Here is a 26584-nt window from a genome sequence, read left to right on the forward strand (position 1 = left end):
CTATATACTATATGTATATAATAATATACTCGTATAACATACTTTGTACAATACTCTGCAGTTACAAAGCCTTTTATATATCATCTCAACACGAAAATAGTCCAACTAGTTATTTTTGTGTGAACAAGAACTGTGTTTACTGCTCCTTTTGTCCTTGTTAAACCCTGCTGCTTTTGTTAAACCGTGGTTTTTGCTCACTTTGGGTAACCGCCGATGGTGCCTTTGAAAATGGGTATTTTTATGCAGTGTTTCCAATACTCTTTAAGAGCTGAGTACTTGAGATCTACTGAAGTCTTGACTCATCCGCTCGCGCTGAGACCCCAAACACACACTGCAGACAGGAGTTTGGAGATCAGCCTCTCCCCAGCATCACCTGCCGAACCACAGCGGACAGGAATCACCAGGCCGGCTGTCTCTGGGCGGGCTTGGACTAGCCGAACACCTGGAAAAGTTACCGGTACGCTGGGAAATGGGAAAATAAACCCTGCAGCACCTGCTCTGGCTGAGCCTGTGCGCAGGAGTCGGGCTGCCCGCCTCCTTCAGGCGCTGCCGGGAGCGCGGCCCTGAGGGACCCGGGCTCGCCGGGGCACGGCCGCAGACCACCGGGCACAGGTTCCCTCCAAAGCTCCGAGTGCTTTGCGGCGTTTCGGCCGCCCGTGGCCACCCCGAGCCGCCTCCTCCCTCTTACCCGCGGCGGCTCTTCCTCCTCCCTCGGCCGCCATCACTTCCTGCGGGGCGGCGCGGGCAGCCCTGAGGGCGGGCCGGGCCCGGGATGGCGGCTCAGGGGCCGGAGGACGGCGAAGGGCGGGGAGCAGCGGGGGCCGTGCCCGGGGAGGCGAGGGGAGCCCGGCGAGCCCGGCTGCAGGCTCAAGGAATGGCCCCAGCCCCCGCCATCAAGGCAGGGCCTTGGGCGAGGACCAGCCCCCGCTGCATCTGAACTCACAAAACTCCGACACAAATCCCAAATTATTTATTTAAAAGGTACAGGATGACATAAACCATAAACCTAACGCCTGTTTGCTTTAACGCGGGTGGCATGAAGCAGAATGGTTACGAGGAAAAATAAGTACAAAAATGACATTTTTATAGCATTCTTCAGTGACCACTGTCAATCTGAAAGAGGCTTTTGGAAAACTTAAGCAGCTGCCTGCTGTTCGCTACACAAACCATAAAACTGAGGTATAGGGGCTAAAACCAATACACAGCTGCCAAAATTAAAAGTAGAATTCAGGAGGTGACCCAGGGCAGCCTTCATACCCCCATAGTACGGTCACTCAATTATATTCGCAATAATAGATACAAGTATCAAAGTCATAGAGGTCTAAAATACATGGAAATAACAGTATGTTTGAAAAGAAATAAACTCATCTTTGCACTTGGAGCAGCCAGGTACACTGCTGTGACCTGGAGACCCAACTCATTAGGAACTCTATTGCCTGTCAGCACAGTGACCAAAAACTTCTTGGCATTTCTCCTCCTTTCAAATGCTTTAAAACACACAGTAAAGTAAATTCGTTGGTTTGGGGTTTTTTTTTCTGTACAAGCCAAAGCAATTTCAGCCCATGCACTGACACTCCAAAGAGCAGATGTCACATCACCACACCTTACAGACTCTCAGTAGTGGATTTCAGCACATGCTCATGATCCCTTGAAGCTTTGTACCTTCCAGCTCTCCCCGTGTCACCCACAGCCCAGAGGTTTGGCCCTGCTGTGGTCCAAAGTCTAGTTTGATGTAGCAGGGAAGACAGGAAGCTGAAGTCACACAAGTGCTGTTGGTGGGATGGCAGTGGTTATCTGGTGAAAGAGTCAAGAGAAAAGGTACAGAAGAAAAAGAAAAAGGCAGAAAACATGGTGTTAACTCAGTGATGCTGAGCATCAGCCCATATCGATAAATGTCAGAGACTGACTTTCCCCAGCCTATTAGAAACTTCCTGGCCAGCTAAAACTCATCCATTTTCTTATCAGCAGTGGTAATCATGTTGCTGTTCAGCCCAGTAATCCATTAGTTTTAGCTATCTATGTTGCATATTAGCTGATAAAGAATTACTTAAATTGTGTGTATCCTGCTTGCAGAGTTTCTTTGTGCAGGTAAATGACACCTGAAAAAAGCAACCTGTTGGTCATGGGTTGCATGTGCCCTGCTAAGTCCTTTGCCATTATATTTTTCCATTTACCATTTCTATGGACTTTGTTGTAGAAGAGGCCACATTCCACAGGGAACAGTGAGCTTTATGATAAAATGTTTATCTCCTCTCTTTTTATGACACTGCTTTCCATGTACATAGAAACCAGCTTCAGTCTTTCCTGAGGATCATTTATTTTTATTAGAATGAAAAAGAAATATAGAGTGTTAGATCTTGAAATTTCTATTTAAAGTCCCATTATAGTTTAGTGTTAAATAGCATAACAGCTTGATTTCTCCCTTCTCTCATTAAATGTTGAATAGCTGAGATAAAAATTGGAATATATTGAACACTTCCACTTAACAGTTTAAAACACTGGTCAGTGCCTGCCAATAATAAGAAATAAAAGAAATATGTATAAGTAATAATAAAAGAGATAAAAATTAAAGAGCTGTTTCTAAATGAAGGGCCATATTCTGTTCTTCTTGCCATCTACTAAAAAGCTACTCAAGCAGCATGCTGGCAGCTCTGCAGTGTGGTCAGAATGCATTTGCAGAAAATATATTTTTCTCTTACTCAGCAGTTCAAATAATTTTTGAAAGTATCAGACAGTTGAGCAGAAAAATATTCAAGGTGATAACCAGGATTTTCATAGTTGAGTTACTTCCATTTCTTCTTTACCTCTCAGTGAGTGCCATGCCAATCACATCTGTGTGTAGCAAGAAGAAAAACAACCAGTGTTTAGCTGAGTCAGCTGTGTCTGTGACTTGCCTTCAGATAGCAAGGGCTTGGATTCTTAATTATGGATGGGGAGATTAATTTGCACAGACCTCAAATATCCAGTGACCCTCAAATCCATTGTTTTGAGAACAGATACACATGGCAGTGCTAATATTAAAGCTACAGTCATGCTTTAACAAAAATTTCAAGGGTAGCTTCAACTTCAGCTGTAGAAATGTTAGAAGAAGGAAAAGGTTTCATTTCTGAATAATTTCTGAGTAGAACTAACGCCTAATTCAAATTTTTCAATTCTTTTTTGAGCTGTGTGGCACAGCTGCAATAAATGCCTTATTCCTCTAACTATACTGCCACACACACAAAGCTTGGGAACATGATCAATCAATTAAATCAGTGCAAAAATTAATTTCAGTGGTCTCTGTCACATTCCTGGTTTATTTAAACCACTGGCATTCCTCCCACACTTGCACAAGCATTTACCAACACTGAAAAGAATCTTTACTTCCAACTCAGCAAACCTCTGCTGATGAAAAGGGACTAACTTAACTACTAAAGACAATACTTTCCCCCTCCAAAATTCTATCAGCTTCTTCATAAAGGCTTAGTGAATTAATCTTTGCTACTCTGTATTTTTTTTCTACTCCCTTTTGCCAGCTGTAAAAACTTTTAAGAACTAGTACTACATTCCGAATAGATCATATCAGTTGTTTCAAAATGCATGGAACTAATAGACTTACATCTCCCCTCTGGAAGAATATCTAATGAAATACCTAATACTTTACAGCAGTCAAGCAATAGCCTTTATATATATACATATATATATACACACATATATATGTATAAAGCAGCTATCATGTCCCAAAGAAAACACAGTTTCTCATTCAGGAAATTAATTAAGCAACTATAGACCTTAAATCTTGCTTTATTCCTTACAACTGCTTTGTTCATTAGACCACCCTGTACTTAGATTTAAAAAAAAAAAAAAAAAAAAAAAAACAGCACAAATCAAAAATAACTATGAGAAGACTGGTATGTCATTGCCCTGTTCAGAATCATAGGAAGTGTTTTAATGACTGGTCAAGCAGAAAAATTAATGGATAAAAATCTTGACATAGGAGTATGAAATACTGTAGGATTTTAAAAGTAATTCAGTGCTACCAGTGGCAGATTTCTCCTTATTTAAAGCTGTAGAAAGCTCTGCTTCTTGTATTAGAAGCTCCTCAACTCCAGCAGCCAGCAAAAGTTAATTCTGCAAGTTGTGTTAGTCAGGGAAAGAAATGGATGGTGGAGTCAGAGTCTTTTAAATAAAGAGAATCCACAAATTTTTTTGTGTCTCAGCACAGGACTGTTTAAATGACAGACAGGTCATAGCTCCAAACCTCATTCAGCCACCACCCAACCCAAGGGATTTCTTCAGAGATTTTTTTTCCCCCTAAGGTCTCACAATTACGAGCTCTCTTGAGATAATATAGTGGCTTTCTATTCTTAGCTTATTTCTCCCCTCCCTCTCTCCTTCCCTCCCTCTCTCTCTCTCTCCCTCACACACACACATACACTTCCTACTCAAAACAAGACCCAGTGAAACCCTCTGCCCACATAGTTATAATTCCCAAGAGAACTTGCATATGCTTTTGTTTTGGGCAGTGACAATGTGCATATGTTTTGATTTCAGGCCCCCCCCCCCACTGGCTCTCAGGCTCCACTTTAATGAAGACAGACCAGCTCTTAAACTCACCAGTTTCAGCAAGCTATAACCCAGCTTCTAGAGTTCCTCTGACCTTGCAAGTTGGAGTGAGATTTTCTAACATGTTGCTTGTTAAAGAATATTACTGAGTAAATGTTTTGGTTTAGCAAATACACACATTTTCCTATTGGTGTTTGGTTTTAAAAGTGTACAGTGCTTGGACTCTTTCATAAGCCGGAGATAAAGATCAAGAGTAGTAAAGCAGGTTAGTGCTGTGAAGAGGAACAGCAAAGTTACCCCTGAGTTTAAGTTAGTAACAAAAAGTCCAAGAACAGTGGAAATGGACAGATAAGTTTTTGTAGTTGTCATTCCTCACCATTGAAATGAATTCCAACTGCTAAAACCAGAATACCCACAGAAATATAATAAAACTGATTCAATGAATTTTCTGTTACTTGCACATAAACAAGTGATGAAAAATATTGCTGGATATTTTGCAAGAAATTTCTTTAGGCTTTTCCTCTTCTTCCTAAATACTCCATGCCTGGGAAAGGAAAGAATTCAGGGCAGTCCCAGTCAGCCAGTCAGTCAGACTTCTATCTTTAATAGAGGCGTAATAATTTTTGCTTTAAAAGTTACATGAGTCACAAATCATCCCTGTCATGTGAAGCCAGACTCATCACAGTTGGAAGAAAAAAGGTGCTCCAAATGAAGTTTGCCACAGATACCTGAATTATAATACTGTTTGGAACTGAAAGACAACAAGATTCCACCTTCTGGAGCATAGATTTCATGGATTCAGATTCCAACACTGTGGTGGTGACTGGTAAGATTTTTATTTTATTCTTTGAGCCAGAGATGGTATGCACGCATGCTTGATCTTTGTCATAAACAATTTCCTGGAGGGAAAAACAGTAGCAAATGGTCATACTAACATTTCCAAATGGAAAATAACTTGCTTTGCCTTCCTAAGAAAAATCAGATGCATGTCAGAGGAAACAGACTGCAGTCTGCCCTTTTTACTGCCATCCAGTTTGGTTTGTTGTTCATTCTCTCCATGTTTTAATCTTTGTTGACATTCTCTCTGATCCAAACCACATAGCTCAAGGCAGTGTAGGCTACTATTAGATAAAGCTTACCCAAAAGAAGCTCTGAAGCAAGAAAACCAGGTTGCATCACAATGTCATACAGTCAGTGTCCAGAATTAGAGCAGCACATGGCAACTTTCAGGGGCTCAGTTTCATGGCAAGGTAAGGGAGTTTTAAACAGAAGATGCTGCCTCATCACTGCTAAACTAAACCATTCCATTTAAATATACCAAAGGAACATGCCTGAACATGCAGCATGAGGGACCAAATTTGGAGTTTCTCTTGCTGGCTCCAACTACTACAGCATCACAGAGGCAGAACCACCAGCTCAGAGAGTGCTGAGCTTTAAAAGGTTAAAGCTCCTAAGGAATGCAGCTGCTCACTGTTCCTCTTGTTGCCACTGGCTCATCTAAGGGCAATCATTACACATATCTTGACATGTGAGTTGCTGGATAATTTTCCAGTGCAGGTCATCTGAGGACATAGGAACGAGTACATCAAAGAGATTTGCATCTTGCTGTTTTCAATTAAACCCTTTTTTTTTTTAATAGCTGCAAGATGGGCAGAACTAGTCTGGCTTGCTCCAGACATAACTGCAGATGAGCTGGATGGGAGTGCAGGAGAGGGAGGGCATGAGGTATTTGCTAACCTCCTAAAAGGCCGACAGTCTGGTTCTCTCCTATGATATTTATGGCACATACCCTTGTTGGGAACACTTCTTAGCACCCTGTTAGTTTTTCCTCCCTTTAGATCACCATTTATGTCCAGAAGTCTACTTGGTCAAAAAGTTTTAGACTAGTTAAGACACAAGTGCATCTTTAATCTACTACAGAGATTATCACAGCATGTCTCTGTCACATTTTCACCTGCTCAGAATATAAACCTGCTGGCAGGGAGCCCAGTTAATTATATGGTGCCCAATAACATTCAGCCAGTTACCTCTCCACATTGCTGCAGGTATTGCAGTAAAACTCTCATATATTTAGTCATTTTTCATAGAACAATTTATCCTAAGCAGTAGTTTCTTAGGGCCACCACTGACACACGTGTTTCATTGTGAGCTACCTAATAACTTCATTATAATTCTGCAGTTCTGCACACACAGGTACAGGAACTTGTACAACTACAGCTCCAAAATGGAGCAGGTGCCACCCTCATGTTGCTCTCAAAGCAGAGTGGGACTAATGGGGTTTTATGTTCCCTGTAAATGTGAAATGAGCACCATTTTCTTTCTTCCCTCCCCATAGTAGAAAATCAAACCTGGAGAAAACATTGTCAAAAATATTAGTACCATCATGCTTTTCATAACATTAAAGAGAAAAGATGGAGCAGTTATGAAATAAGTATTAACAAATTAAGAAATTCTTAAAGTCTAGTGCTAATTAAGCTGTCACAAGCCTGCATTTAGGCTTAATTGTCTCCACATACAAGTAGCTTTCACTGTGCAAAGTAGCAATCATATGCTGTCAAGTATTTATTTGTCCATTTAAGGATTTTAAATATTTAAGAGTTTTAGCATTAAAACCATTTCACAAACTCATTTTCCTGACACCCAGTATCTAGGACTTGGCAACAGTCTAGATTGAGAACAGTAATTGAGATTAATAAAGATAGTGGGAGTTCTCCATCAAACATTTTAATGACAAAATGCCCATCTGCTCAAAATTAGTTTTTTTTCCTTTTTATTAAAAAAAGATCTTTCACAAAAAAGGATGCATAAAATTGAATGTAATACTTTGGAGTCAAAATGTTCTTTCCCCTTTTCTCCTCTCTTTTCCTGGGGGAAAAAGTGAAATAAGATTTTTCCCAGCATCACAAAAAAGCACACTTTCCCTGATAGAAAACTCTAAGTTTTCATTACTTGGGATTCAAATAAATTACAAATTAAATAAATATTGCTCTTTCAAACATTTTCATCAAATATGCTTATCTTCATCTTCATGAGCTTTAACAATAAGAATGATACATTAACTGTGACCTGGGAGTATTTAAAACCATAACTTTTAATAGTGGTATTTCTATGGAGGATGATCCTTCCCCAAAACCATCATTTACATGATCTGTCCTATTGGTTCCACTACATTTACCAGCTTTAGTTAAGGCTCTCTCATAAGAAAGCCTTGACATGAATGAAGATTGCAGGATTAGTTCTTCTATCAGTGAAGATACAAAATGAAAATACTATTCCCTTAAGTGTTATAAAGGCTAAATCCTATCTAAAAAACTCAACCTCCATAACCAAAAATAGGAAGATAAAGAACAAATATGTGTGTGCAGACATATCAGCACCCAATCTGCAACAGCAGAGTAAGCACAGGTTAAAACCACCTTTCTTTCTTTTCAGGTTTTGGTCCCTTCAGACAATACCTGCTCAATTCTAGCTGGGAAGCAGTGAAGGTAAGCATTTAAAAAAAAAAGGAGGGAGGCTTTATTTTTTAGAGATCTCAACACAAACTGGTTTTAGGCTTTCCATTCCCTTAAACTGACTCATTAAACAGAATTTTACCCAGGGTGCCTTCTCTACAACTATTACATATGCCACAGGTTGTGTCTGTCTTCAGTAAACCAATCATCTCTCCTACCACAGTTCATTTTATCATATCTGTGTGAGGTGGTTTCCTTCTCACACACGTGTAGCCTATTGGGTTCACACTGCCTGCTTCAGGAACACAGAACCTAAACTGTTCCAGTTCTAGGTGTGAGTTCACATTTCAGCTTTGGCTTCCACTTTCAAATGACAGTGAAGTCTACAGTCACACTGAAAACAAGGTCATTCTGAGGTTTTTTCCCTCCACACACCTTGACTAGCAGTAACAAGTCTCAGATGCAGTCTGGAAAATTCCTGGTTTCCTAAATCTCTGTATTAGAACAAATTTAGCTAGAGGATACAAAGACAAGGCTTGGATACCTGGCTTTCAGCATTAACTGATTCATTCTCCCTGTCATAGAAAATGGCTTTTCCTGGAGTCCAGTTACTCTCATAAGGTACCTATGAACAGAGTTATTGTGAGAGGATCTTCCACATAAGTTTTTAGCAATCCCAAGGTAGAAAGAAGGTTACACAATGAAATCTGAAACTAGTGGGGAAACAGTCAAAGTAGTAAAATTGAATTGGAGCGTTGGTCCAAAATGTGCAAGAAAAGACAGATAATACCGGTAAAAATGGAAAGGAGGATGTGTAAAACAAACCAAGGGGACTGTGTTCTATTATGAAGACTGAAACAAGTCCATACATTTTTTAAATTCTTTTGGACACTGAAATGAGAAAGGCAGCTATAGGAAAGTGTTAGTAATGACAGAAAGGTGATGGCTCTACAGGACTATAACCATAGTACAAATTTTGGTAACAGCTGCTGAATATCTGTTTTGAAAATGAAGTGCACTCAAGCCAAGTAAAACAAGGAGCCAGTATGTTTTTCCAAAGACCAAAGCTATAGCAATTCCACCAACATATACATCTTTTCTATCCTAGCTTTGTTGGGTGAAGAATGCTGAGTGCAGCTTGGCTTTTGGTAGAATAAATCTATTTCTCCCTCCAAGTCATAAGGGATGTTATCCCTGTAGGCTAACAAGAAACAAAAATACTTCTGTGATACCTTTCCACACCCCAGTCATGACAGGAGACACATAAATTATCTTAACTCCAGCGTGACATATGCCCTAAACCACAAATATTTGTCAGTTGACAGTGTTCTTGCTCATTATTTCCTGATTCCTATTGGTTCTAATTTTGGGTGCAAGATCATCCTCTTCTGACTGAAAAGAGAGCATGTTCTTTATCTGCAAGCAAAACAGCCTCAAGCGAGAATGCACCGATGGGATGAGTTTTCTGTAACAATGCCATGAGCTGGCTACGCCAGGGAGTTACATAACAAGGGCCACAGCATTCCATAACAAAACAGATGTCAGTCCTTGTGTATGGAGGAGAACAAATCCATTTCCCTCTGATGTGGCACCCTCTATGTGGAATTAATTTGTATTCTGACTGGGGATGCTGTTTTGGTTTCCTATTCCCTGGCAAAGGTGGTTAATTCAGGCAATTCAGAGAAATCTGCTGCAAATCTGGAAGTACTTTGAATTTTGATAGGCTTCTCCACACTAAATATCAATCTCATAGTATTGTTCCATTGGCCTCATTCATAGGAGTAGCCCTATGATCTTCGGGAAGCTTATGCACATATATTAAAGATAGCAAAATTTAGTATTTACATCTGGAAGTAATCCTGTCTTGGCTTGGGGTATCTGCGTGGATCACTGGAGTGACATAAAACCCTCCTGCCAAAACCCTCTTTGCTGTGAACCACGCAAGTGTGCACTCAGATTCATCCTCGGAAACGTGCTGAGCAGCCAGAACAGACCTACTAAATATGACTGATCAGGCTTAATGCCTTTGTAGGATTACCCAGAACTATCCTCATTATTACCCCAAAATGAAGTAGGTGCTTATCAAAAGCCTGGATACCACAGCACCCTCGGTGATGATGTAATGCTGATACATGCAGTCTTAAAAGTTCACATCCCAGAAGGGTCCTCAAAAGCATCTGAAATCCTGTAAAAATACATTTAACAGTTCCAGTCTCCTAATTCCAAAGCATAGCCTCACTCTCCATGCTTTTGAAATGGATCCTTTGCCAAAGAGCAATGTCTGCCCTTCTGTGAGCAATACTTGCTCTTACTCACAACTGCTTCCTTAAAATCCCTGTTACCAGCTCCTCCACGAGATGTTGCTGATGGGATTAACTGTTCCCCTGAACCTCTCTTCTTGCTGTAGGAAGGATCAGAGATTGATCCAGTGAGCACACAGCCCATTCCAATAGCCACCTCCCTTCTATGTCTTTATTGGACACTCAGGAAAATATTGTTTCTCTTAAAAATTAACTGTTTACTACTACTACTACCTTTTTGGTGAATAAGCCAATTTTCCTTGAAGTCCTCCAAAATTAAATGATAAATCTTGGTAAAACTCTGCAAATCTCTATATCTGCTGGTTTAAAAAGAGTATTTGTCCTGAATTGCCTCTTTTATAATATGAAGATATAATTTTCCAACAACGTGAGGAATACCCCATTGTTTTTGCATGGACCCAAGTTCTCATCACAGCACAAGACTCTCACACAAGGCCTTCATCAGCATTGCATTCATCACCCATGGAATTTTTGCTTCTCAGCAGGTACTCCTCAAGTGTTCAGGGAAAAGGGGATCAAATGGATCTGAAAGTACAGGCAAACCTGTCAATTCAGGGTCATGGAGAAAAGCTTCAGAGCTCTTCCAGACACCATCACATGGCCCAACATGGTTGTCTAGCACTAGAAAGACGGCTTGTCCTTTAGAAACCTGTCTCACTAAGTTTTTCATGGTTCTCATAACTTCATTCACCTGAAATACCCTCTTAAAATATGCACGAAAGCTCTGCCAGCAACACTTTTAACTCTGGAAGTGCAGGACATTCTCACTAAAGGAAAACACCACCAGGTATTTACTCTGCATTTGCTGACAGATCACACTGAGTTAGCACAGTGTGTTAGTGCTGCAGCACCACATGGGACCTTCAGAATCCCAGATCCCCTGATTTATTTATTCCATACTACAGATTGATTGTCCCACCTAATAACCCTTGATCCAGCCGTGTTTCTGTGTCTCTTCCAGAAGGTCCTGTCTGCAGCTTGGCAGCAAATAACCTATCAGGGCAGTCCACCATCAAGGTCAAAGTCCCCAGTTAATAAGGCACAAATATAAATTGAGTGACAACATTCATAGTAATTAAACTGTTAGTGCAAAGAACAGGTCACATTTCCAACTGCTTCTGGGAACTATGTCTGCTATCGGGAGATGAGGATCAGATCTCCCAGTGCAGTTTTTCATCCTGCCACTGACCATGTGGTTTTGGAAATCTGTCATTTAATCTGTCTCTCTCCCTCTCTGCTTTAGTTTCATCATCTGTGAAACTAAGACATTGCTATTTAGTGCTTTCATTTCTGTTTTGGAACTTTCTTGAAAGCTTTCAGAAGGTATCTGCAGGGTTAGAAAAAAAACAACCCAAAACAACAAAAAGCCCGAACCAAACACATAAACAAAACCCCACTCACTAACCAGGCACACAAAACACCTTTGTTTGCAATGTACTTGCAGTCTGGCTGGGGCAACTGAAAACTTCTGGTTTCCTTTCTGCACCAACACAAGCGGTTCACAAAATTAACACACACAACCAGCTTCCCAGCAACCCAAATCAGTGAGAACTCAGGCAAAATCAGTGATATTTTCTGGAGTTTTCTAGATGCTCAAGCTGTTTCCAACATGCAGTGAGATACCCAGCACCAACCTGAGCACAGTGCTGTGCAAATCACTTCTCTTTGGGCTGGAACACCAGTGGACCAGGACTATGACCAGAGCTCACCAACAGCTCGAGGTCAGCAGCTGATAATGCTGGATTTCTTCTCTTTTCTAGAAGAACTTCCCAAAAAAGAATCTTCATGTATTCTTTTGAACCACTTTTCCCACAAAACAGTCCTCCAAAACTTTTCTCCTCCTTTGAAATTTCCTTTCCTGTTTCAACTACAAAAGACAGGCACTTGTTTACTGAACCTACTCACCAGTGTGAGCTCTAGTTTCCAGGTGCAGTTACCCTCCTCTAACCATTTTCAGTCTCCCACCTTAAATGCAAAATTGGTTCTGGTTAAAGCTGAGACAAGGAACAACCTTTTTTATTTTGTTCCATGTTTACACAGCATCTGGTCTATCAGGGTGTAAGCCCATGGCTAGGATTTTTAAACAACACAGTAATACACATTATTGACAACACACTGAAATTCCTTCAGACATAGAGAACCATCTTCCTTTGACACCAATTCTCAGCCCTTTGCTATTGGCCAGCTTCAGTTTTGTCCTGCACAAAAGTATTTCTGTGTGTTTCAGCCATGACAACTGGTGACAACAGAATGTCTTGACCCAGAGAGCACGAGAGGAGAACAGCATTACAGCTGGCTTTGGGTCTCCATGTTCTGCACCAAAGTTAGGGGTAGTCAAGTCCTCTAAGCCTCATAGTTGAAAAGAGGAAATCTCATTAAATGTAAAAATTAAAAATGCTTTGGAAAAGAAAATGCTAATTGTGAACCAGCTGGGGTTTTCTTGTGTGGAGGCACAGGCACAGTACAGCATTCTTCAGTGAGATGATGCAATGGGCTCTCAAAGACTGTCAGCGCCCACAGGAAAAAAGGCTGGCACTGTTCTCCAAATGTGTTTACTTCCCTGAAGGCATTGTTTCCTTGCTTGTGTCAAATAGTTTATTGAGCACAGCTAATCAATGCTTCCGCTGACAAGAAAATTGGAACAGTTTATATAGGAAGCGAGTGTTGAAGGGCAAATTTCCCAGAACTGTGGGCCTCATCTGCGGGGGTATCCTGAGTGAGAAATGAAAACCTGAAAAGACAATGACACTGAATACAGTTACAGGTTTCTTGGGCTAATCAGACACCTCCACTTTTGCTTGCTCCCCCTTAAAAACTTCATGTGTACCATCCTTTGGTAGCAGCTTACTCAAATGGAACACAGATTTTCAACCACCATTTTCCTCTTCTGGGACAAAGCTTTCCACCTCAGATGAATTCCTTCTGCATCCTGCCACTGCAGCTGCTTACCTTCTACTGAGGCCAATGCCTTGTTTGTTATCCCTGTTCCACTGACAAAATCATTTCAAGTCACTTCCATGTGACATTTATTCTCCAGACCATCTTCCAACCACCTGGCCAACCTGCTACTTTGAAGGGTACCTGTGTTCCATTCACCTCAATTCTGGGCATAATTGTTTTCTTGGGGAAAATTGGTCCTGTGTGGAAATTCAACTGTACATAATTGACAGAGAAGTAACATCTCAGTGACATTTCCTTTTACTAGAGAAACATTCTAGACCAAAAAATTAAATTAAACTCATTCTAAATGCGACTTCCTCATATTGACAGTGACCTTCAGCATAGGTTACCTGAATCTGGTCAAGCCAGCAGATCTCATGTCCCTGGAGTGAAAAAGTCATGCTTAAGGTGAATTCTCATTGGTTTTGTCTCTTGGCAGTGCAGTTTTTCTACCAGATCTTTCAGAGAAACAGCTCTTACCTACAGCAAATGCTTTCACATGTGGAGCTCTTCTGAGAAACGCTGTCTCATGGCTCCCCAGGGACCAGTCCCTAAGCAATAACCCTCCCACCCACTGGAGACTGAGCATCTCTTTGGAAAACACAACAATGGCTCCACACGAACGGACATGACATTAGGAAACTGTTTGGCACATTTTAGTCTCTTCCAGTGAAAAGAGAGGGAGCAACCACAAAACAAATCTCATTGCAGACCAATGTTCAGGAACCATGGGCTTAGGTGTTGTTCTTTCAGGTGTTTTCTCAGTTGAATCAGCCCGGTTTCTTTATCACAGTCAGAAATCCAATGCTCCTTCAAGTCCCTCAGTAGCTTTTTTGTAAACGCAGGAGCTGTCCAAGAGAGGCCTTGGTGAAAACATCAATCTCCAGATCATGCAGCTGCCAGTGGTTTACCAAAAAGCCAAGGAGCAAGTCTGCAAGATATGGACAACTCTTAAGCCACTGGTGGGTAATGACAATGTTACACAATTTCCTCCCCTCCCCTGAATACAATGAAAAAAATCTCTAAGAGAGTATTGCAAAACATCAACCAACTCTGGAAAGTGACTATTGAAACTGTGATCAAGGTTCCAAGCTGAAATTTGGAGCACACACTAATTAGCATGCTGGTTTAACCCCACGCTATTTAAACAGCATATCTGATGCTGAACAAAGGCAAAGAAAAAATCTACCATAAACTGCAAAAAAGGTGCTGCAGCTCTGACTAGACACAACAAAAACTACAGCCTAATTTGGTTCTCATTTATAATCCCTTATCAAAGTTTTCTTTAGACATGAGCAAGACTCTCCACCTTGAAGCCAGTAATTCACATAATGCTTGGCCCTTTTGCATCACATGTTTTTAAAAAACAGGTCTCATTTTAAATTTCCTGTTATTCACTCTGGTGGGAAAAAACAGCTTACGGTTCACGTTGGGCTGGCTTCATCCGCCACAGCGCTCATCATCCTGGAGCAGTGTGGGAAGAACAAAGGCTACCAGGAGAGGGATGCTTGTGGTTTTCACCCAGAAGGTGCCTGCTGCGTGCTAGATGGCCCAGAAAAGATTGAATCTACAATTAATATGAAGACTCTCTGGAAAAACATCTCAGTGGAAGGGATTGATATCATCCTGTCCAGAGATGCGGGAAGGTAAACATCGCGTATCAGGGGCTCACAGAAACAGCTCAATCCGCTCATTTAACCTTGGGGAATCTTTGCCGTGACCTTCTGTCCAACCAAAATCACTCTGAAGCAAAGTCTTCAGAGGCACAAGTATGAGATTGGGATGAATTTAAATTTTATGTAAAGCAGCCTTCATGAAAAACTACAGCCAGTAAATATTTTTCCATAGATTTGTAAATTCCAAACAAAACAAGTTCCAACATAGCACACCCTGTGACAAACAACCCCAGTAAACCTCAGCTATTAAGAGAGTCTGAAAGCAATACCGACTAGTAGCAGATTTTAATCTATTTTTCTCAACTGGGAGGGATACAAAATGTAAATAGATACACAGGAGAACAGCAATTACAGGTACTGTTAGAACCAGGTCTGTGATTTCATTATGTGTTCCAGTAGAACTGAAGCAATTTTCTACTATGCTAGTCTTCACTGGAAAGGAAAACAAAATCGAGATTTTTATTTTATTTTAAATAAGAATCAGCTAGTCTTAGCCCTTAAATTCAGGATTTGCACCTGCATTTTAAGAGGTAGAATGATAAGAAAAAACCCCTTCAGACAGGGAGATTTTATGACTTAGGCATAAACTGTGTTACATGGCTGTAGTTTCCAGCAGGGTGTGTTACCCTTCCCACCCCACAAGAATGCCTGTCTTGTGATATTTTTTTTTTATTTAAAGTTCTTTGTGGGTGGGTGTCTGAGAAACCAAACCATCAGATAAGCAACATTTGTTTCTCAAACTTGGTTTATTTCAGCATTTCCTTTATTCACTAAGCAAATATGTTCTTAATAATTTCATAAACCAGATCTGGTTTGGCTACTTAGAATATTTAAATTTAATCAAAGTTTACTGAGCCCTTAATTCAGGTTTCTTGTTTTGTTTTGTTCTTAATATTGCAGGTACATCTGTGATTACACCTACTACACTTCTCTGTATCATGGCAATGGAAGAGCTGCTTTCATCCATGTCCCTCCATTATCTGAGTCGGTAACAGCAGAATTTCTAGGAAAAGCATTACAGACCATTATCTTAGCAATGTTAGAACAGTGTGTGGAACAAAGAGAGATGGATCACGTAAGAAAAAAATGATGATTTCTTAGAATGTAATTCCTTACCTCTGAAATGAAACAGACCTAAAGATTATTAAAAACCCACACACAAAGGATTTTATAGCCCGTGTTATTTTCAGTGAAATTTCCTTGCAAAACCCAACCAACCGTTTGCATCTCTTAGAAGAGGCTTGAGGGAAAAAAACCCAAATGATTGGCAGTTCATATTGCTAACAATAAAGTTGTTCAGATTTCAGAAAGTGTGAAACTGAATTGACAACATTTTACATGCTTAATTCTGGTTCTGTTGGTTAGGAAGAACATTAATAAAGACTTGCTGACCCCAGATGGATGTTCACAGCTCTAAGGATTCAGCACAGGATGGATGTTAACAGAGATCCCCCTCAGCCCCTGTCTGAGTCCAGAGAGTTCAGCCCACAAAAAACATGGGTATGGGAGACACCAAAACACACTTGGGGATTCTGGTATGTCAAGTTTAACATTTCTCTTTTACTGGCCTGCTGTAGATGCCACTTTCCACATCAGCAATGGGCTCTGACCCAGAGTGACTTCAGAGTACAGAGAAAACTGGAATCCAGCAGGATCGATAATGCACTTGGTAATGGGTTTCAACCCAAAACCACCACTTTCCCCAAGTTCTCAGTGACTGTCACAAGAAAACACCATAGCCCTTCCACAGAGCACAGCCCAAAGGCACATCCAACAGCTAACCTGTCCCAAGAGAGACAATCCTGAAGCACTGCACTGTGGGAAGGGTCAGGGCATGTGATGGTACCTACAGAACGGGCACCAAAGGAGATCCCACATTGTAAAACATGGGATCAGGCTCCTCCACATCCCAAACAGCACCATACAGAAGTGCTGGGTACCACAGAGGGTCACAGCACTGCCCTTTAGCACAGAGAGAACGTCCACACTCTCTGTAATCCTGCTGCCAGAACACAAGGACGAGATGAAATCAGTCAGAACAGCACAGCAGCAGCTTAATCTGGACACCTGGGATTTCTTGAGGGAAACAAAAGCCTGTTCCTCAAGCACCATCAGTAAAAAGGACGAGACAAACAACAGCAGATGGGGCTTTGGGCCACCATCAAGCCTTGTTTCAGTCAACACACTGAAGACAAAGTCTGAGGATCTGGCAACACCAAGATAACGCTGATTTTCTTGCCTGTCTTTTCCAGTGTTAGAGAAAGCTGATAACCAGGTGCTGTCTGGCTGAATGCCTCACTGGGGATTGCTGTGCAGGTAAATAAGTAACTAACAATGCTCACCTTATTCACAGGAACCGCTTTGTGCAAAACTGCTGAAATCTCAGCCAGAAAGGATCCAAAAGCTCGGTGTCTCTGGATGAAAATGCTTTTGATTTCAACCAAACAATGGCAGTACTGACCCCTTTTGAGAGCAGCTCAATTAAATGCAGCCAGAAAGGGCAGAGGAAAACCAGAGCAGCTTTACTCTGAATTTTCTAACCTGTGTTTGCTTTGCATAAGGAGCAACAAAATCACAAACAGGCAAATGCATACAGAATTCTTTTATTTAACTTAAATCATGTAGTACTGAAACTACTAGAAAAAAGCAGAGTAAGAGAAACTAAAGGAGCCTTAGCTTCAGCCATTCAAAATAGACAAAGTTTCTTCTTTTCATAATGTAAAGAATCCCGAGTATATCGCAGTAACAGGAATAAATTCTTACAACAGAATATACAAAAACATTTTGAAATTTTTTTATCTACTGATTCATTTTAATATAAACACAGGAATTTCTTTAGGAATAATTTATACACAGCAAGTCTTTTTATGTAATAAATTGGCCATGTTATTGTTTAATTTTCTCTTAAAAAAATTTAAACAAGAAAAATTGGAAAATGTATTTGCAACTGCATCCATTCCTTAGCACTTTCTAGTTTTGCTTTTGTCCCAGAGGTAGACAAACTCTGGCCAATCCTTTCATCTCAAACCTCACTGGTTCAGAAAACAGAAGAAGTGAAAGGTGTCCCTGTCCATAGCAGAGGGGTTGGATCTTCAATATTCTTAAATAACAATAAATAGGGACCCTGCCTTGCTCATTTCAACAAAGCTTCCAATGGTACTCAACAGCTTTAGAGGCTGCATACAAACATTTAAAGAGATAAGAAATTTGCAAAGAGTTCTTTAATAGCAGTTACGAAAACCATCTTCCCTCTTTCCCTTATGCAGTCGCATCCTTCAAAGCACAAGGCCCCCGTGGCGCAGGTGCTGAGCGGCCCCAGAGAGCCTGGGGAGCAGCAAACCCTGCTCTGTTTCCCTGACCAGTGAGGTTCTTGTAATCCATGAAGGTAACTGCCCTAGACAGTGAAGTGAAATGACCAGGTAAGATGATCCCACCCCAACCAGAGGGCTCTGGAAGACCAGGATACTGAAGATACAGAACATTTTCCCAACTCCTTTTCTCACTCGCTGTATACTGGGTCACAAAGCTTGGGCGGGACAGGGGAGAGGGACAAGCCATGAATTGGACAAGTCAGCAATTCCTTTTTGGCATATTGTAAAGCTAACTAGTAACTGGTACCATGGAAAAACTGATCACAGACAGACACATCCACACACAGACACAGAAAAGTGCCTTTAAATTATATTTTAGGCATTTATAACTACAAACATTTTATAAAATTATTCTATGTACTTACAAAATGCAATGAAACATTTAATTAGTTCTTGTAAACCAGATCTTTGTCAACTGACTACCCGTAATCTACTGGACTTAAAGCCCTATTGAAAATGCTAATTAATGGTTACTAATCAACGGAACGCATACCCAAAAAAATATATGAGCACACACGCATATGCACACACACAAACTAGTGAAGTCCTAAGGTACTTGCAAAACAGGCCGACTGTAGGTGAGACAGATCCGCACAGGCCGATGACCAACCACTGCCACGTTTCTGGTAAGGAATTTACCGCTCCAGCTGCAAAGTCCAGAGATTTATTCACAAGTACCAACGATGAGAATTGTGACACCCGAGCGCTGATGCTGTCCCACAGATTAAGCTCAGGATACTACCTCAAACTTCTGCCAAGCCCTGTGTCTCTGTAAATCCCCATTGCTGCATCCTTTGTTTTCAGGTGTCTCCCCACAAACTCCTCCATGCTGACTGACCCGGCTGCTCCATGTCAGAGGCTGTTCAGCACCTCTGAGCAACCAGTTCTGAACCGAGGTGTCCTTTGAAGCCCTCCTGCCTACTTGAGTTCTGTATCTTCAGCACCCCTGGCCACTTGTGTTGTTTCTACACACCATTCTTCAATCCTTGTCTGCACATCTACTCATGGGTTAAGTTGCAATATCTGGCTTTATCACTGGTTAGTAAGGAGTGGATCCCTTGCACCTTCCTCCACTGTTGTTCAGCCCAGTGATTGAATACACGGTTGACAAACAAAATAAGAATAACAGGAAACAAGTGTTACTTGTACTAATGGAATGAAAAGGGTTTAAATATATATATATCTATATTATAGATATACATATGCAGATATATATATGTATATATAGATATATATGTATGGAGTTACACCAATAATAGGAGTGTTCAGTTAGACTTGGATTGTACCGAACACCCCTCAGCAGCTCCCAGAGGGCCTGACAGCAGCTCCCTCTGGTCACCAGTCGTCCTGGGCAAACTGGGCTTTCTTTCCTTTAAAAAACCAAGAGGAGCATCAGTGCAGCCGCACCTGGAACCACACAGTACTTGGCACCAGCTAGGAGGAGCAGGGGCGTAACACAGGGTGGCTCCACACTTTGCACCACGCTCGGCTGCTGCCTCTGGTTTATCATCCCCCCAAGGAGCACCTGATTTAGTGCCACAGCTGTGTTTGCACAGGAATCATGTTCCCCTGCAACCAAACCACCTCCTCTGCCACGGGCACTCTGAAATGCCAGTGAGGAGAGACCCGGAGCCAAGCCCTGCAATCCCAGCCGCCTGCTCCCCTTGGCAACACCAACTCGTTATCCCACTGCATTGAAACATCACGGTGCCATTCGTCAAAATGCTGGTTTTCAGAGCTGGGTGGGCTTTTGTGTTTAATTTATAAACAAACTGGATTACTTTAACTTTATTCAAACATAGCTGAAGTTCTAAATAAATTTTCCATACCAGACAAGCCAGTGGTCTCAGGGAAGAACAACATTACAAACCATATTATGACTCTATCAAGCCAACATTAATTCTCAGTTGTTCACATGCACAAACAACTCGATTTACTGTCCAAGGGAAGTCTGCATGAAAACCCATGTGAATAAAGCTATTCAAAATGCACAAAACACAACAAAAAAAGCTATGGAAACAAACAGAACGAAAAAAGGAATTAAGCTTGAATTGCAAACACAGAACGCAATGGTATCATGAAGGTGGTTTGGTCCAGGAGAGCTGACTGCCATCACGCACACGGACGCGAGGCCTCGTGGCTGTCTTCTACTGAAGTGTTTTTTGAAATGCTTCTCGTGATGCTACGTCATTAGTGTTTCTTCCTAATGCATTGTAAAACCACCTATGTACAATTCTACAAACCAGTAACTCGGACAGTTTTAACAAAACCCTCCTAGCCAGCTGAAAGATCTGAGGATCTCCAGTTGTGGTAATCAATATGTGCAAGGAAGGGGAACAGCCACTGCACCCAAAGGTCACTGGAACATCATCAAACATGGAAAACAAAACCAATCTAGTGAAAACTTCCAATTTTGCTGGTTTCTCAGGACTAGGGAGAAATGCTCCCTCCAAAGACAAACTGTAGTAATTAACCACAGTGGTGTGTGTCCAAGAGGCCGCATACAACTCCAAGTAGCCAAGCACCACATTACTCAGATACCACAACCAACACCTGCACAAACAGCTGCCAGAGCTGGAAAAAAGGAAACATTATATATCAAGTTGATGGCAAGCTCCTGTTAGTCCTGTGTGCTTGTAAACCAGTTACACGCTGTCAGAGGGCAATTAAAATTTGATGGCTGGTCCATCAGAATCCACAGCTACAATGAGTATAAACAGGGGAAGAAAAGGGAACTGACTTTTTACTGGCACATTAAAAGAAATCAATTCAATGTTAGTTTTGAAGAAAAAAAAAAAAATCAGTGCTCTCATCAAACAGAAGCAGCAAAGACCAAAGCTGTAAATTTGATGTAGTAGTATCATGGGCAGCCTGTGACAGGTTTTGGTCAAGAAAGCAATGCCATCATGTATGAGCCAATTTATTTTTGTGTTCTGATTCAGCCAAGTATCTTTCTGATGCTTGTGACATCTGAGCAAGAACTGGCAGGAATGACTTAGCCCATTCTACAGGACAAACAGAAAGACCATTCCCTTTAGTATTTCTTCTGGACCTTCAAACATTGTAAACATTTGATTTCTGTAACAGATTTCAGGAAATACTCACAATTTGAAGTTCCCATATCAGGTCAGCTGCGTTTCCACTCATCCAAACATGCAGCATTTTGCTGCTGACCCAAGGGCTGCTGTGACAGCACGTTAGAAAGCCTCTGTGTTTCCTTAAAGAATGGTCACCCTAAGTCAGACAACTCTTGGATTTCTCCTCACAACAACAAATCTGAAAAAATTGGGAGAAACCCCTTGGAATTGAGGCAAATATTCTGAGGTGACCCTCTGTGACAGGCAGTGACTCTTCCCCTCCAGAACCTAGAGCATGTGGTATATGGAGTGAGAGGTTACCAGTATCAACGGCATTTATTGGCTGCTGAGAAATGTGAGATGTATTTTTTTTATATACACACATATAAAAAAGTAAGAGTGAGGTAGATAAATGTTTGAAAAAAAAAATCAAAAACTGTCCCCCTGTCATACTCTAAAACCCTTATCTCAGTATTTAAATTCATTATGGGGCATCTCTACAGTGATTTAAACTGATATCACAAAAATAAATAAAAAATCCTACATAGAATACCTTCTTAATTAACTTTTTTGTCTTTTTCATTTTCAAAAGGGAGAAATAACTATGGGATAGAGGCAAGAGAAGATAATGGGACCTAAACTACACAAGCAAAAAGCACTACAAACTTTTAAAAATCTCCAGTCAAAACTAGCAATCAGTATATTTTAACTCATTGTTCTTACTCAAAAGATTTAAACATTTCCATCCCAGAACCACCTCTTCCTGCCATCGTTTGGTTGGATCAGTGCTAAACAAAGGCCTAGACTGGAACTAAGGTAAGATGAGCAACTGGTACGACTCCTTGGGTGTCGACTTCCTGATGGCCCCTCCTTCCCCTCTCACCAAGGCTTCTGCAACTGAACAAACAAGCTCACTCGTTCTTTTGTTCTGAGGTTTGGTCTATGATTTAAGCCACAAGCTTGGACTTGTACAGGTTTCCATAGCTGCCAACGCTTCACTGTTTGCCTGCCAAGCCACCGGCCCCAGCTCCCAGCTTCCCACCAGACCCACGGAAACAGCACGGGGGCTTCCCTTTGGTTGGGGGTGGTTTTCTTCACTGGAGGTGTGAAGTGCAGCCCAGGTGCCCTCCAGGAGGGCTTTTCTCCACGAGGGCTTCCCCATCAGGAAGGTGAAGAGCTGGGGTTGGCTGGAGCCAGGTGATCGATGGCCACCCTAGGAATGCCTGGCATCGCCAGCTGCACCTGGCACAGCTCTTGTTCAGAGGGTGGAAGGGTTAAAAGAGTCTTTTTAAGGATCAGTGACCCAAAAGCCTGATGTCTGCTGTTGTACCCAACTAATAATTTAAAAAGAATACATGTACGGTTGTGTGTGTGTGTGGGAATGGGTGGGTGAATGTGTGCCACGACCAGAACAAGCGGGGAGGGCAGGAGGGGTAGGACCCTTGTACAACAATGAATATAAACACTGAACAAGAATGTACTAAATAGTTAACCTTTTGTTTCTGACCTGAGTTTGTATCACGCCTTGCACTGTAAGAGACTCGCGTGCTGTCTGGGCAGAGGTTAGTGGGAAGGAAGGAAGGAAAACTGGGGCTTAAAAACACCACACCACAGCACTGCCAGAGTGTTCCCGTGCGGGGTGTCCCTTCTTTCTCCTTGTCCCCCTCCAAAGCCCTGTAGCCCACACAGCCAAGATGATGTAAAACAACTAATGGGGGGGGGGGGGGGGGGGGGTAAAAAAAAAAAGAGGAGGAAATGTATTTATAAAAAGGCATTAAACAGTTCATGGCAAATCATATGAAAGGTATCAGTTACTGGGAAGGAGGAAGTAAAAGTTACACACTATAGTACAAAGCATAAGAAAATTTGTTGAAGTGGAAGGGAAGGGAAGGAGGGCAGACCTGAAGGTTTTCATAGATTAAATCCACAAAGATAAAGAACAAAAAAAATAGCAGCTTTTTTCTGTACAGACATATAGATGAGTATCTGAACCGTAAAAAAGTTATAAAAGTGACACAAAAGACAATGTGTATGCAAATGATCCATGGTCTAACATAGAACTGCAAGACCCTTCGAGAAGTCTTAATAATAAAGAGAAAAGGTCAACAAAGCATCATATACTTGAATCCGGTTACTGCTTTTTTTTGTCTTCTCCAATTTATGTTTCTAGGTGTTTTTTCCTTGCAAGCCTGTGAAGGAAGGCAGGCTGCAACGATGGAGATCTCGGCCGCTTATTTTCAGGTTTTTCGTAACTCACTTTTGGCGGGCGGTTGACATTTTTTGTACGAAATGCACATTTGTTTAGCTCACCACTGCCAGTTTTGTCCAGAATTCACTGGGATGGGGACAGGGGTGGAGGGAGGGCTGGTTCTTTACCCCATCCCTTTTATCTTCTCCATCACAAGAAAAAAAAAAAAATCATCACATTTTGTCCAGTTTTGAAAAAAGATCTAGACAATTTGAGTTTTTTAGGTTTTTTTTTTTAAATACCAGTGCATGACTGAATAGAACATATTGGTCAGGATCTGTTTTGAACAGAGCAGTTGATTACTGTGCTCCTTCCATTTCTACAAAAAAAAAAAAAAAAAGAAACAAAAAAACAAATGAAAACAAAAACCAAAGAGTTCATTTTTTTTTGGCAAAATTTGGCAGCGTTGAAAATGGTAACAGCCTTGGACGAATGATGGCCCTTTTTTATTCTTTTACATGTTCCTAAAAAGATTAAAGAGCAACATTAAAAATCCAGTCTTTTTTAGTTTAGGTTTTTTTTTTGTGGGGGGGTTTTTTTGTTTGTGTTTTTTTTTATAAAGACCTACAGTGTTAGGCAGGTGCTTGCAGGGGTACCGGGAACCACCTGGCCTGCGATATCTTTGATCTGATGAAAGTGCTGTACGGTTGAACTTGCACGCAGATATGTTTCCCATTATGAAGCAAGAAGAGAGACAGAAAGAAAGAGAAAGAAGAGAGAGGAGAGAGGAGAGAGAGAGACATCAGATCTCAAGTTTTCTGTTGCTATTAAGTGTTAACATTAAGAGTTTTAAAAGGCCAACTGTGTGCCCCATGACTGGAGTCCTTGACTGAAACAAACATCTGCTTGCATATTGAAAAAAAAGAAAAATACGGTAACTTGTTTACTGAAAAAAGGGTTCTCCCAAGTGCAGCTATGGCAGTTCTGAAGATCCACTGAGGTACAGTAGGCTTTTGAATATATTGTGATTTTCTTTCTTTCTTCCCCCAATGCCTGTGTTTGTGTGTGTTTTGTTTCTGCGAGGCTCTGGCTCCGAGGATCAGCAGGCCGAGGACTGGGGCAGCGGCAGGGCCCTCTCGTTCTTGCGGCCCCCGTTCATGTGCGCGTACGGCTGTCGCTCCTCAAAGCTGGCCCGAAGGACCACCACGCCGGGGCCGTTCTCGGCCTTGTGTCCTGAGTGCTTGTCAGTGGGTTGGAGGGTGGAGGAGGGGTCTAAAGGAATGCTCTCCATGTTTTCAGTCTCCAGGTCAAGTTCCTCTGTGTCAGGCGGCTTGTTCTCTTCACTGTAGAAGAAGGAGACCTCTTTGAAGGCTGGATCCAGCTCGTCTTTGATGCTACCGATGATTTCCAGGAAGGAGGGTCTCATCTTCGGGTTGTACTGCCAGCACATGCGCATCAGTTCAAACCTGGGCAGGGAACACACAGGAAAACCATTTACTGAGGTGTTCTAGAGCCAGGATTGAGTTGGACCACGCGCTTTAGAGAATCATTCCATTCCGATGGAAGCCAAAGTGACAGAACTTTCACAGGCTGAGATCCTCAGGGTTGTGGGTTCAATACCCATAACACGCAATTTACTTAAGAGTTGGATTTGATGATCCTGGTGGGCCTCCTCCAACTCAAAACATTCTGTGAATGCCTGTGTCACATTTCCACCTTCCTTCTCATCACCCATTTACTCCTATACCTCCTAGCTCACTTTTTCCGCTCCCTCCCACACACCTGCCCACATCTCGTGTCTTACGGGTTCCTGACATTCAGAACTATTTCATACTTTTATTCTGACTTGGTATTTCTCTTTTTCCTCTGAATTACCCTGTGCTTACTCAGCCACAAGCTACATGATTGTGCCTCCTGGAGTGTCTTTTTGAAACAACTCATCCCACCCCATCAATACTGGCTTGAAAAAAAATTAGAATAGGAAACACACACAAGGTAAAGCACCGCCTTTTTCCCCTGAAAGAAGAAAATTACATTAACTGCAATCCCCAGCGGACATTTGCCAATCTCAAAGACATTCTCTAATCTTTTTATTTTAAAATTAGGTTGTTTTCATTTACGGCCAGGGATGCATTAATATTTTACGGAGTGTGAGATCATCTGTTTAAGCACATCCATGATTAGATCTGTACAATGTCCCATGCTGGCAAAACAAAACCACAAAATGAAACAGTAATACAGACATAATGAAAACAGCATTTTCATGACACAGCAAAATTGGATATTCCCAGGAGATCGCCCTGAGCTTTAAACATAACACAAGAAAGGATTTCACCGTCTGTGAAGGTGGAATAGGGATGTCTTCTGTTAACACAGTGCAGTAATAGGACAAATTTAAGTAAGAAAAGAAAGATTAGCATTAATTCTTCGAGCCAATCCTCTGTGTACACAGTGCTCAGAGGAACACGCTGTGTGGAGGAAGTCATTGCTGGCCAAAACTACTACTCTCTGCTAGAGTAAGAATGGATCTAAAAATAAAATAAAGCCAAGAAATCTCTCAGTTAAGGTGATGCATTGGAGAATCCTTCATGTCTCTGACTCACCTGCCAGCACTGGGACCTGCAGCTCCAGTCAGACCCCCTTGGCTTGCCAGGGTTTATTTCCCACCTCTGCCAGCCTTCCCTTAAGCCAGGTCACTTAAGCTTTAAGCTTTAATTCTAGACAACAACAATACCGTATTTCCAACTCCCACAGACTTTCAGAGCTCAAACGAGCAATTCTATTTGATCTTTTCATTAGCTCTCGCTGCTTTTTTCCCTCGGTTTACCAGATCTCTGCATCAGCGTGGAAAGATTTTATTTTTAAGTTAAAAAGACAAAAACAAACTAAAAAAAAAAATCACTCTCTTTTTGAATATGACCGAAGTCCATCCCAGAGTAATGTCCCTGCTCTAGAACAAACCTTCCAACAGGACTGACACTGAGCTGGAAAACCCTGTGCTCTGCAGCCCATGG

The 26584-nt window shown here is 41.6% G+C and overlaps 3 protein-coding genes across 7 annotated transcripts in view; 1 reads left to right on the forward strand and 2 right to left on the reverse strand.

Annotated features, from left to right (window-relative positions):
• Positions 1–765, reverse strand: part of LOC138116304 (protein FAM169B-like) — a 36322-nt gene extending 35557 nt beyond the window's left edge. The window contains exon 1 of one of the 2 annotated variants that reach the window (XM_069025457.1): positions 689–765. In XM_069025457.1, the coding sequence (XP_068881558.1) occupies positions 689–722 (34 nt within the window). In that variant the 5' untranslated portion in view covers positions 723–765. The remainder of the gene's footprint in view (positions 1–688) is intronic. The other variant, XM_069025459.1, reaches the window with a different exon arrangement.
• Positions 79–16244, forward strand: PGPEP1L (pyroglutamyl-peptidase I like). 3 transcript variants are annotated; one of them, XM_069025461.1, is made up of 6 exons: positions 79–457; positions 5216–5371; positions 7978–8030; positions 14104–14220; positions 14675–14904; positions 15835–16244. In XM_069025461.1, the coding sequence occupies exons 2-6, from the start codon at positions 5338–5340 to the stop codon at positions 16022–16024; spliced, it is 624 nt and encodes a 207-aa protein (XP_068881562.1). In that variant the 5' UTR covers positions 79–457; positions 5216–5337; the 3' UTR covers positions 16025–16244. The 3 variants fall into 3 exon arrangements, with proteins under 3 accessions (XP_068881562.1, XP_068881563.1, XP_068881564.1); XM_069025462.1 differs by having other exon boundaries at positions 5220–5371; XM_069025463.1 differs by lacking the exon at positions 14104–14220.
• Positions 16245–17521: 1277 nt separating this feature from the next.
• The window catches only part of IGF1R (insulin like growth factor 1 receptor), a 173561-nt gene continuing 164498 nt past the window's right edge, over positions 17522–26584 (reverse strand). For both annotated transcript variants that reach the window (XM_069026193.1, XM_069026192.1), the window contains exon 21: positions 17522–25036. In XM_069026193.1, coding sequence (XP_068882294.1) covers positions 24670–25036 — 367 coding nt within the window. In that variant the 3' untranslated portion in view covers positions 17522–24669. The remainder of the gene's footprint in view (positions 25037–26584) is intronic.

This window comes from Aphelocoma coerulescens, chromosome 10 (genome assembly GCF_041296385.1).
Source record: "Aphelocoma coerulescens isolate FSJ_1873_10779 chromosome 10, UR_Acoe_1.0, whole genome shotgun sequence".
NCBI lineage: Eukaryota > Metazoa > Chordata > Aves > Passeriformes > Corvidae > Aphelocoma > Aphelocoma coerulescens.

What these genes read in the sequence shown, in the direction of transcription:
- PGPEP1L (XM_069025461.1), top strand. Translation starts at nt 5,338, where the DNA reads ATGGATTCAGATTCCAACACTGTGGTGGTGACTG. An exon ending in CTAGCTGGGAAGCAGTGAAG is followed by an intron (nt 8,031 to 14,103) that starts GTAAGCATTTAA and finishes TTGTAAACGCAG; the next exon opens with GAGCTGTCCAAGAGAGGCCT. An exon ending in GGACAACTCTTAAGCCACTG is followed by an intron (nt 14,221 to 14,674) that starts GTGGGTAATGAC and finishes GGGAAAAAACAG; the next exon opens with CTTACGGTTCACGTTGGGCT.